Source organism: Lonchura striata, chromosome 4 (genome assembly GCF_046129695.1).
Source record: "Lonchura striata isolate bLonStr1 chromosome 4, bLonStr1.mat, whole genome shotgun sequence".
Classification (NCBI taxonomy): domain Eukaryota; kingdom Metazoa; phylum Chordata; class Aves; order Passeriformes; family Estrildidae; genus Lonchura; species Lonchura striata.
Window position 1 is genome coordinate 24,106,068 of NC_134606.1, and position 17,155 is coordinate 24,123,222.

Here is a 17,155-nt window from a genome sequence, read left to right on the forward strand (position 1 = left end):
TAGCTAAAATAACCACAGTTAGTTACTGTATTTAATAAAGCTTTATGTAGGCCACTCTACTCAAAGATTCCCCTTGTGTTTTGCAATTGCAGAATACATGACATCAATTTCCTAAATTTGTTTGAGGGCCAGATCTTCTGTGCTTTGAGCGAGACTTTATTGATACACACACCACTTCAGAATAGTAAGCTGCACCTATTTCTCACAACAAGATAACAGACATAAAAACCTATTAAAACATGGTTATAAGCAAGCTTGGTTATCCTTCTTCAGCCATGAAGAATTTGCAGAGGTTTGGAAAAACGGCACAAAATCGGTAGTTCCTTTTTGCTCAAATTCTTTTCTCTACGCAGGTAACATGTTGGCTTACAGACACTAAAACACCTACAATTTTTATTTTTCAGTAATTTACAGACTGTAGTGTCAATTCTTCTGTGCAACTGTTGACCACTTCCTGGGAATGCTACATCATGCTGATAGTTCTGATTTGGTTTGTTTCATCTGAGCATATCATTTGTGGTGTCCAAGACAGTCCAGCCTGGTAATGTAGTTCATGATCCATGGAAAAGGTCTCTGAAGCAGAAATTAGTTGCTGCAGTGACAGGAGAGAAAAGTGAGATTTTTAAACCCAAAGATACAATACAAAAATTCTAGAATAAGTAAAGTAATACTGTCTGTCAGACCCCCACAGGTCTTAGGCCAAGGAATGGTCCATACCATGACAGAAGTCATGGAAGCTGCTGTTTGTGATTACAGTATTACTAGTGTTCCAAGAACACAGAGGGACCCTGCCAGTTACAACTCTGCACTGGGGGTAGGACTTTGGTGGAGCTCTTTGAAAGCAGCCTTATCATCACTTGGCATAGTGCTTATCTAAAACACTTGGGTGGTTGCCAGAACTAGGGTCTGACAGTTCCTTTATGTCCCTGTCAAATACACAGTAGAGCCTGGGAGTTTTCTTCAAGAAAACAGTCACATTTAGAAAGAGCTGTTTAGAAATGCCAACTATGTAGTCTAAATGTATGGAGTATATATAAATGCAGATCAAATTAATTAGTAAGTGTCACATTAATATAAGACTAAGAAAACAGTAGCAGATCTCAAATTTTTTTGAGTAGTACTATATATATAGTAAAGTACAGTATGAGTCATACAGAATCAACTCGACTGGTGTAATTAAAAAACTATCATGCCATTTTCCAAAAGTTAAGTTTCTTAAAAGATGCTTTATACCTACTGTCAGTCCTAAAGAAAATGGTTTTGGTAAGCTTTTTAAACCCAGTATTTAACTCATTCACAGTCATTCAACCTTGAAAAATAAACCAGACTTTTTTTTTTTCCCCTTTTACTGCAATTGTAAATATTAGATAGCCAGTTACCTTTAGGGAACACCACATTTATTCCATTAATAACCATTAAGAGTTCTGGAACTAGACACCTTTAAAGAGAGCATCAATTTTACCAATTCATTTATGTGATGCTCAGCTTGCAGTGAAAACCAATTGTCTGGAACAAGAGTAAGTGAAAAGAATTGAAATTAAGCACTGAAAAATTGGACATTTAACTAGTCTCATTATACGCATCTACTAATCACCATAAGTATACAGGACTCTCTGCTGAGTCTCAGGCTGCTCTGGTTGTAAACACATTTCAGAAGTGCTCCTGAAAGGATGCACTTTCTCCCTTCCTTCTTAGATGCATCCTTCTATTTCTTTGACACTAACATTTCCCAAGCAGAGGCAGAGCCAGACCTCCTACAAACCTACTTTTGGTGGAGGAAGGCATTTAACATGGTAAAACTGGAAAAGAACATAAATCTAACAGCCTACTTCTAATCTATGTTTCTTTGTGCTTTTCCTTGCACAAAAATTAATTAAAATGTTCTTTGTTTGGAAGAAGGAAGAAAGATACAGGGAGGAAGTTTGTGTCCCCCAATAGCAAACAAAGCACAACAAAGCAAAAAAAAAAAAATCAACTGGATATATTGTTTAAGCAAGGAAACTTTCAGACAAGGGGACAAATCGAGCATAACTGCCTCAATACCACTTATGCCATTACCGGGACATTGTTATTGTTACCTACAGCAACCAAAAATGACAGGCAGTCCTAACATACTGCTGCTTTGAGGTCCACGATTTCAAATGTTACTTTTCCATAAAATAAACTTTATAGTAACGTAATCCTAGGGCAATGATTCTTTTCACAAAGCAGCTGCTGACACGTTGCCTCAGGTTAAACAAACCCACTTAGGCACCAGATCTCAGCAGTGTCCGAAGCCTCCTGGCACAAACCGCGCATCAGAAACGCTTCTTCCCGATGATGAGCGCACACGTACATGTTACACACAAAAGAGGGATTCCGGCTGACTCCCAGGCCGAGGACCCCAGGCTATGAGCCCCCGCTGCCGCCTGGGGCCGGCGTGCCGAGCAGCCGCACACGGCGGGGAAAACGAAACCACCGCTGCCATCGCTGGGGGACAAAACGCTGCCCGGGGCTCATCGGATACAGACAACCATAAATACGAGGCCTCGCTGAGAACACCGGCACCGCTCACGCCCCAGGCCGGGGCCGGCGCTGCCGCAGCCCCGCCGGGGCCGCACGGCACGAAGGAGCCGGGGCGAGGAGCGCGGCGGCGGCGCGACTCCGGCTCCCGCCGCCCCCTCCCGGCCAGGCGGCGCAGCCCCGCCGCGGCTCCGCGCCGGAACGCCGGCCGGGCTCCCCGGTCGGGCTCCCCGGCCGGGCTCCCCGGTCGGGCTCCTCGGCCGGGCTCCCCGGTCGCTCCCTGCCGGCGCCGAGAGGCGGGCGGCTCTTACCCTCTGCGCGGGAGCGGATCTCGGACACCGTTTTCTGCACCGCCGGCATCGCCGGGGCGGCGGCGCGGCCGCCTCCCTCCAACGGCGCGCCCTGCACCTGCTGCGCGCCGGAGCGCGCCGCTGCGAGGCCCGGGGCGAGGGCGGCGGGTCCCGACGGCGGCGGCTCCTCCGGCAGCCCGAGGCAGCGGCTCCGGCAACCCGGGGCAGCGCCTCTCTCCGCCGGCGCCTCTCCCCGCTGGCGCCGCCGCTGCTCACTGACAGCCGCGGCGCCCGCGCTCCGCACTCGCCGGCCCCCTCCGGAACCTACCAACTCCGCCCCCCCTCCGCGCCTTCCCGTCCCGAGGCGTCCCGCCGCTATCTCCCCGTCCCCCGGGCTTCTCGGGTCACCGCGCCTAACCGGTCACCGGCACTGTGGCGGTGTGCGTCCCGCCACTGGAGCGAGCGAAGGGCCTCCATGCGCCCCCCACCCCGTGAGGCGGGGGGAATGGAACGCGCCGAGCCCTGGGCCGCTGCCCGGCGCGGGGGGCGGGCGGGGGAAGCCCCGGGCAAGGTCGCCCGGTGTCTCCGGCAGCCGCGGCGGGCGGGCTGCGCGGGGCCCCGCCAGGCGTGTGCAGCCCGGGGGCCTTGCCGAGGGGCAGGGGCGGGCCGGCAGAGCTGCTCAGCCGCGGTTATGTGCAGAGCTCCCTGACTCCCTCCCTGCCCAGCGCCGTCTCGTTCGCTGCTGGGCGAGGTGCAGAGGGGCGCGGTGGGGGCCGGGAGGCGTTCATCCGGAGAGGGAATTTGAAACGGTGTTCCATAGCCCTCGTTCAGGCCAGGAGAGTGTTGGTGCCACGCTCTGTTTGACAGGCAGCCTTCGAGCTCTCGCCCGACTTTTTATTTTTAATCTCAGCGAGGATGCCGCAGCTTGACAGCCGTGAGTCAGTGTGAATGCAAGCGCGGCTCCCGTGTGGGCTGTTGGGGAGGAGGTCCCAGCCGCAGATGCCTCGGGCGGAAGCAGCAGCGGCACTTTCCCTTCCAGCCCGTGAGCCTGACACCGGGGTGGCTGCAACAGGCTGAGCAGCGCGCCTGCCGCAGTCCGTCCCCATGCTCGGCAAGAAACAGCCACAGCAAAAACAGGATGCGGAACACTAGGAAAGGTGATGGGATTTGGAGGCAGGTCTGCTTGGCATAATTATGTCTTGCATCTGTTTCAGTCAGGCAGAAAGCATACAGGCTGCCGCGAGGATGATGGAATAGAATAAAGCTAGTATTGTCTCATGAGTCCTGAGAGGTTTTGAGGCTGACGTGTCCCCTAAAGGCCACCATTGTGTCCCCAAGAAAATACATAACACAGATTACAGATGTAGGATTGATGCTGTATTCACTATAGAGCATATACACCCACTATAAGAAAATAAAGAGATATATTTATTTTTTCTTGACAGCAACAGAGTGAATATTTGATAAAATTGTATAAATTTAATCTCTAAATGGATGAAGCAAAACATGTTGTTGGTGCTTAGGGTTTAGTGATTGACCTGGCAGTATTGTTAATGGTTGGACTCAATGATTTTAGAGGTCTTTCTCAGCATTAATTTTATGATTCTATGAAGCTTCATTCATGGAGGAAAGTGAACCAAGAATTTGTTTTTCTTAAATGCTGAGCTTAAATATCAAGGAAGAGGAATACTTTGCTTCAGAGAAAACTGCATTAGGAAATAAATACTGTGGATTTCTTTCAAGGCACAGGCCAGAAAACCTGCTTGAGAGTGTCCTTCAAAAGAGAATGCTTTTCTCCATCATCCTATGCAGCAATCTGTATGGGTTGTTTGTGGTTTTGTGTGGGTTTTGAGTTTTGTTTTTTCTTTTCTGAACCAGAAACAAGTATTGTAGAAGGATGTCTCTTCATGCATTTTTCTGGTAAAATAAAATACCTGGAAACAGCATGTATTGCTCATCCAGTTTTAAGAAATACTCAGTGTGGGTCAGTCAGCTGTGGGCAGTCTTGGCTGGTGCAAATTACTTTCAGCAAAAAACAGCTTCTAGTTTTCTATGACATTCCACTGAAGCCTGACTGAAGCAATCATTTAGGGGACTCAACATATATATATATATATATAAACCTCCCAGCATCAATAGAACCCTTTTGTGAAAGAGAATCTTGGGGGAGGGGGAATGGGAGTGGTAGTTTGCAATTTCTAGCAGCTTCACTATTGTTAAAAGGCTGCAACGAAATTGTGAAATTCACTGTAAATCAATATAAATGCCAGTCAACATGCATTTCCCCCCAGATTACTGGAGTGTTGGTGACAAATAGGATTGTCACTTAAATCCACATTTGGATGCTATTTTATGTCTAAACTGGGTTTTTTGGCTGTAATATCCCTGGCAAGTGGTGCTTATTACTGATACCTTTGGGCAGCTGGAAGTGTATACTCTCTTGAGAACAGAAGATACTATAGCAATGCTGCCAAGTGTTATTTAAAATTGTGAATAGTTATTTTACAAATAAGGCCACTATCCACCTCACAAACAGCACAACCAAAAAATTACTAGCCTTAATCTTGGTATACTTTTGTGTACTCTGAGTTACTATAAAAGCTTAAAAGTATTTTTTTTTAAGAAAAAGCCTTTTTTGAAGTTATAGCATGAGTAATATTTGAAAGAATGAGTATGGCTTTTAAAATCTTACCATCAGTTAAGAAGTTGTCCATTTTTCCAGGTTTTATTCTACAAAGTCTCAAGGTAAGATAAACATGTTTAACCATATAGTTACACAACAGACAGTTTATCCAGATGTCATCCAGATGAATGAAACTCAGCTGCTATATTTCCTGACATTCCCCATCCACTTGCAGCATTACTTTAGGAGAAGCACAATAGTGTCTATTTCTTTTACATTTCCCCCATGTGATCAGCCAGCAAAACCAGCTGGCCATTGTATTTATTTTTTTCCTTTGGAAGACAACTGCATGAAGTCCATCCTTTCACCTCTTCTATGCAAATTGAATCTGTGTTACTCAAGAAGTTTCCATCTCCACATGCCACTCTTCCTGTTTTGATACAAACAGGTCAGAAAAGGCTTCTGCCACTTTTTAAGCTGAGAATATGCTTAGTTTATGCACTTGAAAATGTGCTCTATATTTAAGGAATCCAATATTTAGCTTTGGATCATCACTTGTTTGAAATGTACATGACAGGACTACAAAACAGAAGCAAGTTAGCCTGCTTTCCAACACAGCTATAAATTAAATGATATGACTGTATTCTGCTTTTAAGATTAGATTACATTCTTAATTAAGTTTTCTCTTCAATTTCAATGCGTATTTTGAAATATGTAGAAGTTCTAGTGGAACAGATAGAAATTTATTAGCATTAATTTGTTAGCACACCCTACCTTTTGGAACAAAAGATGACAGAAACCTCATTTTTAAAATATATGCAGAAAAATTGCATATTCATTGAGAAGAATAAGTTGTTTCAGACATAAAGTGTCTTGCAATGACAGCTGAAATTTTGAGCTAGAAAAGAAAATTGTGAAAGGATACACATTTATACATATGTCAAAAAATACTACCTCCACTATTCCATAGTTTGATGATTTGAGTGATCTATGATGATCCAGTCTTGCATCACCATTTCACCTGTAATGGCTTTCAGGGGTGAAGACTATTTACCCAACTCAAATCTGTTCTTGCAAATGGTATAAACGCTTACTTTATTATATAATATAGAAATTTCCATTTCTGGTATACTAACTGTGCACTGTAGTAGCCTACCAGAGTAGGAAATACTCTATATAAAATACTGCATATATAAAGCAGAATAAATGAGGTCTGCAGGCTTGAAGTTTTCACAAACTTGGCATACATAAAATTTTAGCCTAGATTTTCCCAGTAATGCTATTAATTCATATGAATTTTCAGGGTGCAGTTTCCCTTTGTGATATATTGATAAGTTGCCAGGTTTCATACAGTAGTGGAAGGGAATGGAGGGGAAAATAATACTGTAACTTTTGCTTTTTTTCCAGAGGTTTGTGGAAAGGATTTCTGTTATATCTTTTTCTGCTTCATAGGATAGTACAGCAACTGGTGACTGTGCAATTAATCTCAAACTCTCATAATTCTGAACCATTAGTTTTGTAATTGAATACACAGGATACTCCCATAGAATGGGAAGTGTCTAATTAAACTTCATAAATAACTGCATCTAAAACTCAAAAAAGGTACAGAGAAGCAACCACTCTAGCTCAGATGAGTCTGCTATTGCTGAAAACAACTATTTCTGTGCTCAATGGAGCAATAGCATATTTTTTCTTTGCTTTCTTTGACCCCTGAAAGGGTAAGTTACAGACTTTGTGTTCTGATTTTAAATCCATTCTGCATATTTCTAAGTATATACTTCTGCTAACTAATCTGTAAATAGATTAGATTAAGTGCTTTAAAATTCTTCCTGAAATCAATAAAATGGTAATTAGTTTTATTTACAAAATTACATAATAACTCATTATTTTCTAATCTTTGTAATTTCTCATGTTAGGTTTTTAATCTTCTCAGTTAAATATATCTCCAAAGGAAGTTTTTAAAACCTGTTTGACTTTGCTGATATTTTGAATATTTCTAGTGAAATTCCTGACAGTTATTTTTGTGGTTTAACAGAAAACAACAATTCTTCTGTTTCCCCACATGTTACATCTGTGAAATTTTTATTATAGAATGTGCTTGTTTTGTACAAGCCAATGTAAATTTATGTTGAGCGTATCATTTATGATTATGAAATACAAAACTTCTCCTTTCCTGAGGTGAGACGTTAATAAAAGAAACTGCAACCCCCTGAAGTGGATATTTAGACATATAGAACATGCCACAAATCACATTAAATAATTCGATCTCTAGGCTGATTTATAGAAACCTGTGAAGGCATTCCTGTTAGTTTCTCCCTCAGCTGCTGTAGCAGTATCTGACTGCATAAACAAATCATAGGAAAGCAAGAAAACCCCAGACAAACAGAAACAAAGCAGATCCAGACTGTAACAGATGCTACATCTGTAAATCCTGTTCTTTGTAGATTAAACTCCACACCTGAGCCTAAAGATCTTTTACTCAAATTTTCTTTATACTTTTATAGATTCACGTTCATGGCACTGAAGGAAAAAAATGCTTATGGATATAAAATTCCATAGGATAAAACCAAACACGTGGTTGCTTGCAATGGAAGTGTGCAAGAGCATCTTCTCTCATGTGCATCCTGAAAAACTGTGTGGCAGCATCATTTGGCCCACATCATACATGCAAGTTCCTGAAAAGGTATGATCCTGAAAAAAGGATTTGTGGTAGTTGGAAGCAGTCAACCTAGATGTCCACAATGGTGCTATACAGTTATGGTCAGTTCTTAGTCTGCTTTGTAGGTTGGCCTTGAAAAGACAGTCCAGATACTATTAAATATGCGGGCAGAAACATTCCTTTTGGTCAATAAAGTTAGTGTATCAGTACTTCTTTAAGTCTACCTCATTATCCTTTTCTTTCATAACTTTTTTTTAAATGTGGAGGGAGGGGAAGTTACTCATTATCTTTTCCCAAAAAAGGCCTTGCTAGAACTCAATTTGCAAGAATGAGGGATGGATATAATCAGAGAGAGAGCTTATGTAGGAAGAGATCTTTGGAGACCTCTGCTGTCTTCTGTCTCCTGGTCTATTGTGCCATATACTTTATGAGCTGTCACACATGACTTCCAAATTCCAAATTCTCAACTTTTATTTATCTTTTGAACAGATTTTTTTTTTCCTTAATCAAAAGGGTAGGTTTAGATTAGATATGAAGAGGAAATTCTTTTCTGTAAGGTGGCAAGGCACTGGAATAGGTTTCCCAGGGAGGTGGTAGACTCCTCATCCCTGGAGGTTATCAAGACCAGACTGGATTAGGCTCTGAGCAACCTGGTTTAGTGAAGGGTTCCCTGTCCATGGCAGGGAGTTTGGAACAACAATATCCTTAAGGTGCCTTGCTATTCCCTTTTGATATTAATATGAATAATGCCAGCCCTATTATAATGAGGTCCTGGCCTCAATAATGCTAAGAATAGTACTTAGCCCTTCAGAAGAAGTCACAGAATCAAAGAATCAGAGAATAAGTTGAGTTGAAAGGATCATTGAGTCTCATTTCTGACCTTCCCTCCTCAAGAGTGACACCATGGGTCTGAGAGCATTGTCCAAATTCTTGAATTCTGTCAGGCTGTGACCACTTTTCTGGATAGCCCTTTCCAGTAACCAATTGAAAAACCTTTTTCTAATATCCAACCTGAATCTCCCCTAACACAACTCCAGGCCATTCCCTTGGGTCCTGTCACTGGGCACCACAGGGAAGAGATCAGTGTCTGTCCTTCCTCTCCCCTTCAAAAGGAAGCTGTAACTGCAGTCAGGTTCTCTTCTCCAGGCTGAGCAGACCGAGCGACCTCAGCTGCTCTTCATGTGGCTTCTGCTCAAGGCCCTTCACCATTTTTGTTGCCCTCCTTTGGATACTCCCTAGTATTTTTATATCTTTCTTATATTGAACAAAACTGCACACAGGACTTGAGGTGAGGCCACCCCGGTGCAGAGCAAGGCAGGACAAACCCCTCCATTGCCTGTCTGTCTGATGACCCAGGACAGGGTTGTCCCTCCTGGCTTCCAGGGCACTGCTGACTCACACTCAACTTTCTGTTGACCAGGACCCCCAGGTCCCTTTCCGTGGCACTGCTTTCCAGCATCTCATTCCCCAGTCTGTCTGTACATCCAGGGTTGCCCCATTCCAGGTGCAGAGTCTGGCACTTTCCATGTTGAATTTACTTGGTTGGTAATAGCCCCGTCAATACTTCAGAACTTCAAACTGGTGATTGCCTAGTTTGTCAAGGTCTCTTTGCAGGTGTTGAAGACCATGCAAGGCTGGACTGAAATGATCATAATCTTGGGTTTCCATGGTCTTAAGTCATAAATATAGTTCCATAGTAGACAGAGTGTCTTACAGCACTACCAGTAACTATCTGCTGAACCTCACAGGACCTTGTCATGATATAACTGGTAAACTGGATAAACAGGAAGAGCAGTCATACAAGAGCAGACATTAAAGGGGAACATGAAAGTGGAAGTGTGTATGCGACTCACTTGATAGTCACAGCTGTTGAAAATAAGAGGAAATTCATCATGCCTGAAAATTAAAAAACAAACCAACAAGGCAAAGATTTGAACTCTTGCCAGACTTCTTGGCCTTCACAGTGGGTTCAAGGCTGTTGTAGCATTCTGCAGGAATTCCTTGATGTTTGTGAAGCTGTGGCAAATACACAAGTACTCATTGCTCAGCAGACAGAAACTGAAACAGTCATGCTGATAGTTTGGGTACAGTGTTATGGTGAACAGACTTATCCACAAGGAAGATGGCACAGGAGCAAGCACTGTTGGCACATAAAGAAAATGGATCAGGGAGAGTGTGGCCAGCCAGATGGCCTCTTTGTGGCTGATCACATGCTTATGCAAATACTAGATTAAAACCACAGAAGAGAAACAAAATGCAGATGTTTATACTAGATTGGTTTCTTCTGTAAGGGCAATTCTTATGAGAAAATGCTAAAAGGGTAATGACTGGTGGCACACACAGGTCTGAATTACACAGCATGACTATTTAATTCTTCTGTTCAGTGATTACTTTCACTCTAAGAAATCAGTGCAAATTAAAGTTATATAATTTTACATTGATAAAAATAGTAGAATTCACTGTTGTTTCCTCCATTTTATGCTGGCTTTAACACTTTCAATTTTAAAGATGTTATGACACTGCGTATAGAATAACTGGATGGTGAGGAAGGCTGCTGAAGTTTGAATTGAAAACAGCTGGGATACTTTTCCAAAAAACACTGTTAAAATACTTGTATCCAATTAGACACATGTTTTTGGGAAAATGAGGAGGGCAAATAAGGAGAACCTGTACCAAAAGAAATGCTTTCAGTTTTACAGGCAGTCAGTTACAGAAAGCACTGATAAGAGATTTAAGTATCTATCCTAGTATCTAGATAGAGATAGTTAAGAGGTATGATAGCAGGCATATTCAAATATGAGTAAAGAGAAGGAAATCATAAACCAAAAACGCATTATCAGTCTGAAATCCACTCATTAAAAAATCTGTTAAATAAAGCAATACAGTGCATGAGTCAGCTCCACGGTTTGAGGAGAGTGAGCAGATGTCACTCTGTAGTAGTAGGGCAGTACAATGGGCACTGTCTGTAGTGCCCTCCTGCAGTGTAGCAGGAGGCTGGAAACTGATCTCTGTGCCTTCTTGTCACTTCCTGATTTCACTGCATTCAAATATGAGCAGCCAACCTTTTGGGAGAGAGAAAATGGTGGGGTGAGGGACTCCTATTTTAAATATTCACTGATTGTTTATTTAAGAAACTGCTAAACCTTTGCAGACCTGCAGCTGATCTGCCTATTTGTCAGAGGAATGTTTTATGACATTGCTCCAAAGAGGCTGAGAATAAAGTCAACTTGAAATTGTGCGAGTCATGACTCCATCTGAGCTTGCAGATTCTCAGTGCAGGCAGAATTTGACAGCCAAATCTCTGAAGGTTACACCATTTGCTGGGACTTGAAGGACAGAGCAGGATTCCCCTCTGTACTAGCTTTTCACAGTGTCTTTCTCAGACCAGGAGGAAATGTACTAGATTAACATTGAACAACTGAAATAATTAAACTTCCTGTGTTTTTCAGTGTCACTTTTGGAGACAATTGCATGCCAAGGAGGATGAGGTGTGATTGCAGCACTGAGGACTGGAGTCAGGAGATGGTTGTAGACAGGGAAGGAGTAGGAGTAATGGAACATTGTACAAAGCAAATGAAGAGAGAGAGTAGTTAAAATAATGGATAAAGTGTCTTTTAAGACAACAACAACTTTTAAGCTACACAAGTACACTTCTTTTAGGGCATCAAGAAACTCATGCTTTCTACACACTCGTGGACAAATGTCTGGTATTTGGCATTGGAGTTGGTACTTGTCATAGTCCTTGGTTAAAAGCTTCAGCTCTTGGGCTGTGGGTAATAACCAAATGTCCAGCTCTTATGACAGGTAAGATTTGATACTCAGGAGTGTCAGAATACTCATGATGTTTATGGCACATTTCATCAAGCCATTCCAGGAGAATGTTAGTCTGCCTGTAAAACAGTAACTTTGACATTAAAGAGGTCTTAGACAGAAATCTAATAATTTTAATTAAATCTGAAAATAACCTGCATGATGATTTTTTTATCTTCGGCTCTAGAATGCCTGTAAAAACTAGGAAGTTTTACTGTAAGGGTTACAGAATCAGTTTTTCCTGAGTTGAAAGGCACAGTATCCTGGCTGCCTGTTGAACCTTACAGGCTTTAATGCACCTATGAAGCCCTGCTCAGTTTAGACTTTGTTCACAAACCACTTTTCCCAACTTCCCAAAGAAGTTTTGTGTTCATATGCTTCTGTGAAAACTTTCTTCTGATATATTCCACATCCTTCAATAAAAAGAAAACCTCAAAATTAAATCTTGGACATGACAAATGTGACCATCCTTTTTGCTATTAACCTTAGGCGTGTAAGGATGCTGCCCAGATTGTTTTATTTTTAGTAATTTTAAACCCATCGTGTTATTTTCTAGTCAGTAGAAAAAAACAAAAAACCTGCTTCTGCCTAAAAAACATAGTGCCAAATAATACTATGCTATATATCAGGATTATTCATCAGTGAAGTGACCTATTGCACTATCCATTTCCTTTCTATCTTCTCTAGGGTAAGGTAATGTATGTGGCACAATTAAAAAAACAGATGAAGAGCAGAAGGGCATGCTCACGTAATCTTTAAAAGAATGCCACTCTTAAATTAAGAATATAATTATATTTATTTCTAAGTTAGATGCTCATGGCATGGTATTTTACTTTCTAATAAAGTCTGTGTTCAGCATTCATTTAGCTCTGCAATATCACAGTGACAAGAGATATAAAGCTACCTAGATAGAACAGCAGCTGCAATACATTTTAAAGAAAGAAGATTCTGTTGTAACTTTCTTCAGGAACTCTAGAACACTCAATGTAACAAACTAAAACATCCAACTTTCAATTGAACAGTACCTTATTGTTCACACACACTATATCTAGCCTATACCTAGCTGCCCAGAGGTAATATTTGCTATTATAGCACAAGATTATTTTGATCTGTGTTGATGTATTTGTAAGTATTTACAATGTCTATTCCCTTTTATGTAGGTGATAAATACAGACTAATCTGGGGAATAAGGTCATTGCTCATATACTCAAAACCTTGCAACACCGGGCCCTTATGAAATATTCTAACCATGTGTATTTATGAAATAGTTTTGTTTAAGAGTGTACTCAGCCAACGTTTGCATGACCTTTAAACAAAATAATGTCCATGTACTGGGTTCATTGCAAAATCAAAACATGCAGCATGATGGGAGTCTCTGAAAAGCTTTGAAGGAAGTTCTGATACAGAGTGAATGCGTAACATGACAGATGCCCCTTCCTTTGTATTAGGCAGTGAGAACTTGCTACTATTAAATCTCTGTATGCATGTCCTCTATTACTTTTTTTATATATTCACAAACCAGATTAACTCGAGATATACTCAAATAAAGGCAGTGGAATAAAATCAAATTAAATTAGCATTGACTAGAAAGTTTAATGTTAGAAATGTATGCAAGAAGCCAGGTATATATCTTCCATTAGTCTAATGCAGTGCCTTTTACCTGACTGGATGACTTGACAGAAAAAAGTGATCACAGCTGTTATTTACTGAGTCCTTAGGACAAGTGGCTGTACTTTATGTACCTCTCCCCAGGTGTAGCAGGTTATCTGCTCTAAATCTGAATTTAGCTGAGAGTGACAATTTTAACATAAGAGACCTTAGAGGTAAATACTGGATTAATATTCCTGTGCAGATGGCATCACTCAAGGGTGGAAGCTTAGCAGAGTTCTTGGGATTGAAGCTTAAAATGTCAAGCATTACCTGGGTCTATGCTTATGATAACTCTTCCCCAGAACTCAGAATTTTATAATGGTGTTGGGAATGTATAAGATGCTTTCTAATCTTCTGCAGACATTCAGCTAAATTCCGGACCAAATTTATGGTGTCAAATGAGACCTATTTCCTTCTGTACTGCAACTGTGTACTTTTTCAGCAAGACCTCTAAAAGCTCTTGTAGACATTAATGGTCTTTAGTGGGGCTGCAGAGGTGTTTTACCATAAGCAAGGAAATAGGACTTTAAAAATCATCAGCAAAGAGGAGGTTTTTTTTGTTTGTTTGTTTTTTCTTTTGTGTTTTTTTTTTCCTTACTATGAGCATGGAAGCATTTTGTTTGGTTGTTTTTTGTTATTGGTTTTTTTTTTTTTTTTTTCCTTGTTTCTTTCACTGTCTAGTTGGGAGTTTTGGGTTTTTGTTTTTCTTTTATTGAGTTAGGAAATGTTCTATTTTGTTTTTTTTCACTATTCAGGAAGTGAATCTTTTTTGACAGGTCATAGCTACAAACTTCTGCAAGTACATGTTCCTCATCTTCTGCAGTATTTTTCCATATAAGATTTGAAAAGGTCACAAAACATGAAAAGTGCATGTTGTGTGCATTATGCCTGCAGGATATGCTCTACATAAAAATTCCTTTGATAGTCTCCCATCATCTACATTAAAGGGCTTCTGTGTTGTAGAAATCACTAAGAGGATAGCCACAGTACTTCAGTGCAACTTCTCAGAGTCAGGGCATAATGGCATTACAAGGTCTGCAACAGCTGCTGCAGCGATATATCCATGACTCATCTGAAATCCTACTATGAATAAAGCACTAATCCAATATCATAACCTCTTCTGCTAGCCAAAGAAAAATGCTAAATATAAAAAAATCTGTTATAAAATGCAAATGTAGGGGAAGGTTGGTAAGACTTCAAAGAAGTCAAAAAGCTCTATTATTCCAGAAAAGGGAAATTGAAGGAGAAATTAAAAGATTTTTTAATTTCTCCAAGTCTTCTATTTCCATCTCTCTTCTAGCTCTTTAGAGATATTAGCATTTATTTAGACACCAAGAGACTAATCTAATGTTTATCTGAGAGAAAAGGGTCATCATAAAAGACTACCAAGTGAAATCACTATTACATCAGATGTTTGGAAATTAAACCAGATGATTATTCAGGTTTTGAAACACAGAACAGCATTTACCATGGTGGGAGCTTAACAGTTCATCTAGTTGCTAAACTTCCACCAGAACCAGCAATACCTGTTGTACATTTTGTCTCTCTTACCAAGATGAATTTGATACGAGGATATAAAGGTAAGCTTCCTCTAAGCAAAAAAAAATTGCGTTATATATTCTTTCAATTCTCAGACATTTGCCTGATGAAAAGTAGCTGTTCCTACTCAGAGAAATATGTACTGTAAACTTAGATCCAGAGACATCACTGTGACTGTCACCTTTCCATGCAATGTTATGGAATAACTGAATTCAGTGTTACTGAATCAAAGGATAATCATTAATAGAACTGAAAGCAGTTTGTGCAATGTCTCAATTTTAATAAGCTTATTTGTAGCTTTAAAACCTGCTGAGATGATGATCTATTTATATCTCAGCAGTACTGCACACAGCTGCAGTGTACTTAGGACCCAGAGAACTGAGTGGTCTTGAACCCAAATGGAACTCTATGCAGAGCTGATTTAAGGGGAAAGTATAGTTTGCCATAGCAAAATACAAGAAAAGCATGATTTTGCTAAATCAGATGCTTTTCTGGGACACCAAAGGGAGAAAAGTAAAGGTGCTTCATCCTCCATTGTGGAAGAGCACCATGTGTCCAATTGATAGGATCCCTGTTTTATTAATTGTTTCCTTCAGTGAGCTAGAAGGAAAACATTAATATAGCTCCAGATAGCACCTCTTGTTTCCTGCAGTGATTTCCACAATTGTGTCTTTACCTGTAAACTGTATTTAATAATAGCTTTTGGAAACAATTATAAAATACTTAGTTTAGAAAATAATACTTAGTATTAAGTAAATAATACTTATTAATACTATAAAATACTTAGTACTTAGTAAAAAAATACTTAGTTTAGGAAAAAAAAATAATAGTATTGCTTACTTTTCATTCTTCCCTTGTAAAGGATCAAATATAGAAAACTAAGTAGAACAACTTTCAAAAATAAAAGTCCATACAATTATGTGCTATTTTACAATCATGCTAAGCATTTCCTGTATATTTATGGAGAATTATTTTAATTGTGGAAATCAGTTGACTCTAATAGTTGGCAGTGTCACATGATTACTCAACATGCAGGGATAAAACGCAAACTGCAATGGGTGCATAAATCAAAACAGTGACTCAGCATTCAGCACATGACCTTTGCCTTAGTTTCCTAAAGGAAATGTGGCAGTGAAAATAAATTTATTCCTTTCTCTCATAGGGAAAGAAAAAAGAACAGAAACTCGTTCAGGTTTCTGCAGGTGTTCTACCCAGCTCTCAGCTCTCGTGTGGGTAGCCAGCAGTTTCACTCCCAGAACTTTTGCTCTTACTGCCTTCCTGTTCCCAACGGGAACTGCCTGTTACCACCTGGAAAGAAAGCTGGAGCCTCTACTAACAATGGCCACAGAGGGTGTCAGATACATTTGGGTAGTATGATCACAGGCAAAGATAGAAGCAGGACCCATCTGAAGGGGAAGCAGAAGAGGTGTGCAAAAGCACTGTGCTGTGCAAGTGTGCTGGCCAATGCAAAGTCCTCTGCTCCAAGAAACGTTTGCTTGCACAAGGCTGAGCGAGGCTGAGAGAGCTGGATCCCCTTAGTAAGGCCTGACGAGTGGAGATAAAGCCAAGGAGACCCATGCACTAATTGGATTTTTGTGGATTGCACAGGAACATTATCTTTACTTGGCTCTGAGATAAAATCATTCTGAGGATAGGGATGCTGTCACTGAAAAAGCACCTGCTATATACTACATTTGACAGGTAATAAAATTGATATTTTCAGTTGAAGTCCCTGCTTTGTACACACAGTTGAGAGTAAAAGAAGCAGTCCTGAGTTTAAACACAATCTCTAACCCAATCAACAGCTTCAGCATGCTCTTTTTTCTGTAAAACGAGAATTTGGTTTCAGTCCTATGCATGAAAATCTTCGCTTCCATGGAAGACAAATGCCTAATTGTAATATTGCACTATTTTTGAAAATAATACAAACTGCAAGACAAAAAGAAAAAAAAAATAGCTGGCAATGGCTTATGTTCCATACATAACAATGACACAGAAGAAAAAAAGTCCTTGTGAGTGGTCATTTATGAAACTGAAGTAAAGCATCCATTCAAAGTGTAAAAGGGAGTACTGGAAACCCCA

At 40.7% G+C, this 17,155-nt stretch overlaps 1 protein-coding gene across 4 annotated transcripts in view; it reads right to left on the bottom strand.

Moving 5' to 3' along the window:
• ATP8A1 (ATPase phospholipid transporting 8A1) overlaps positions 1-3,060 on the bottom strand; it is a 105,594-nt gene extending 102,534 nt beyond the window's left edge. The window contains exon 1 of one of the 4 annotated variants that reach the window (XM_021553948.3): positions 2,814-3,060. In XM_021553948.3, coding sequence (XP_021409623.2) covers positions 2,814-2,862 — 49 coding nt within the window. In that variant the 5' untranslated portion in view covers positions 2,863-3,060. The remainder of the gene's footprint in view (positions 1-2,813) is intronic. The other 3 variants (XM_021553144.3, XM_021552349.3, XM_077782826.1) reach the window with 3 other exon arrangements.
• Between the last annotated feature and the right edge of the window lie 14,095 nt (positions 3,061-17,155).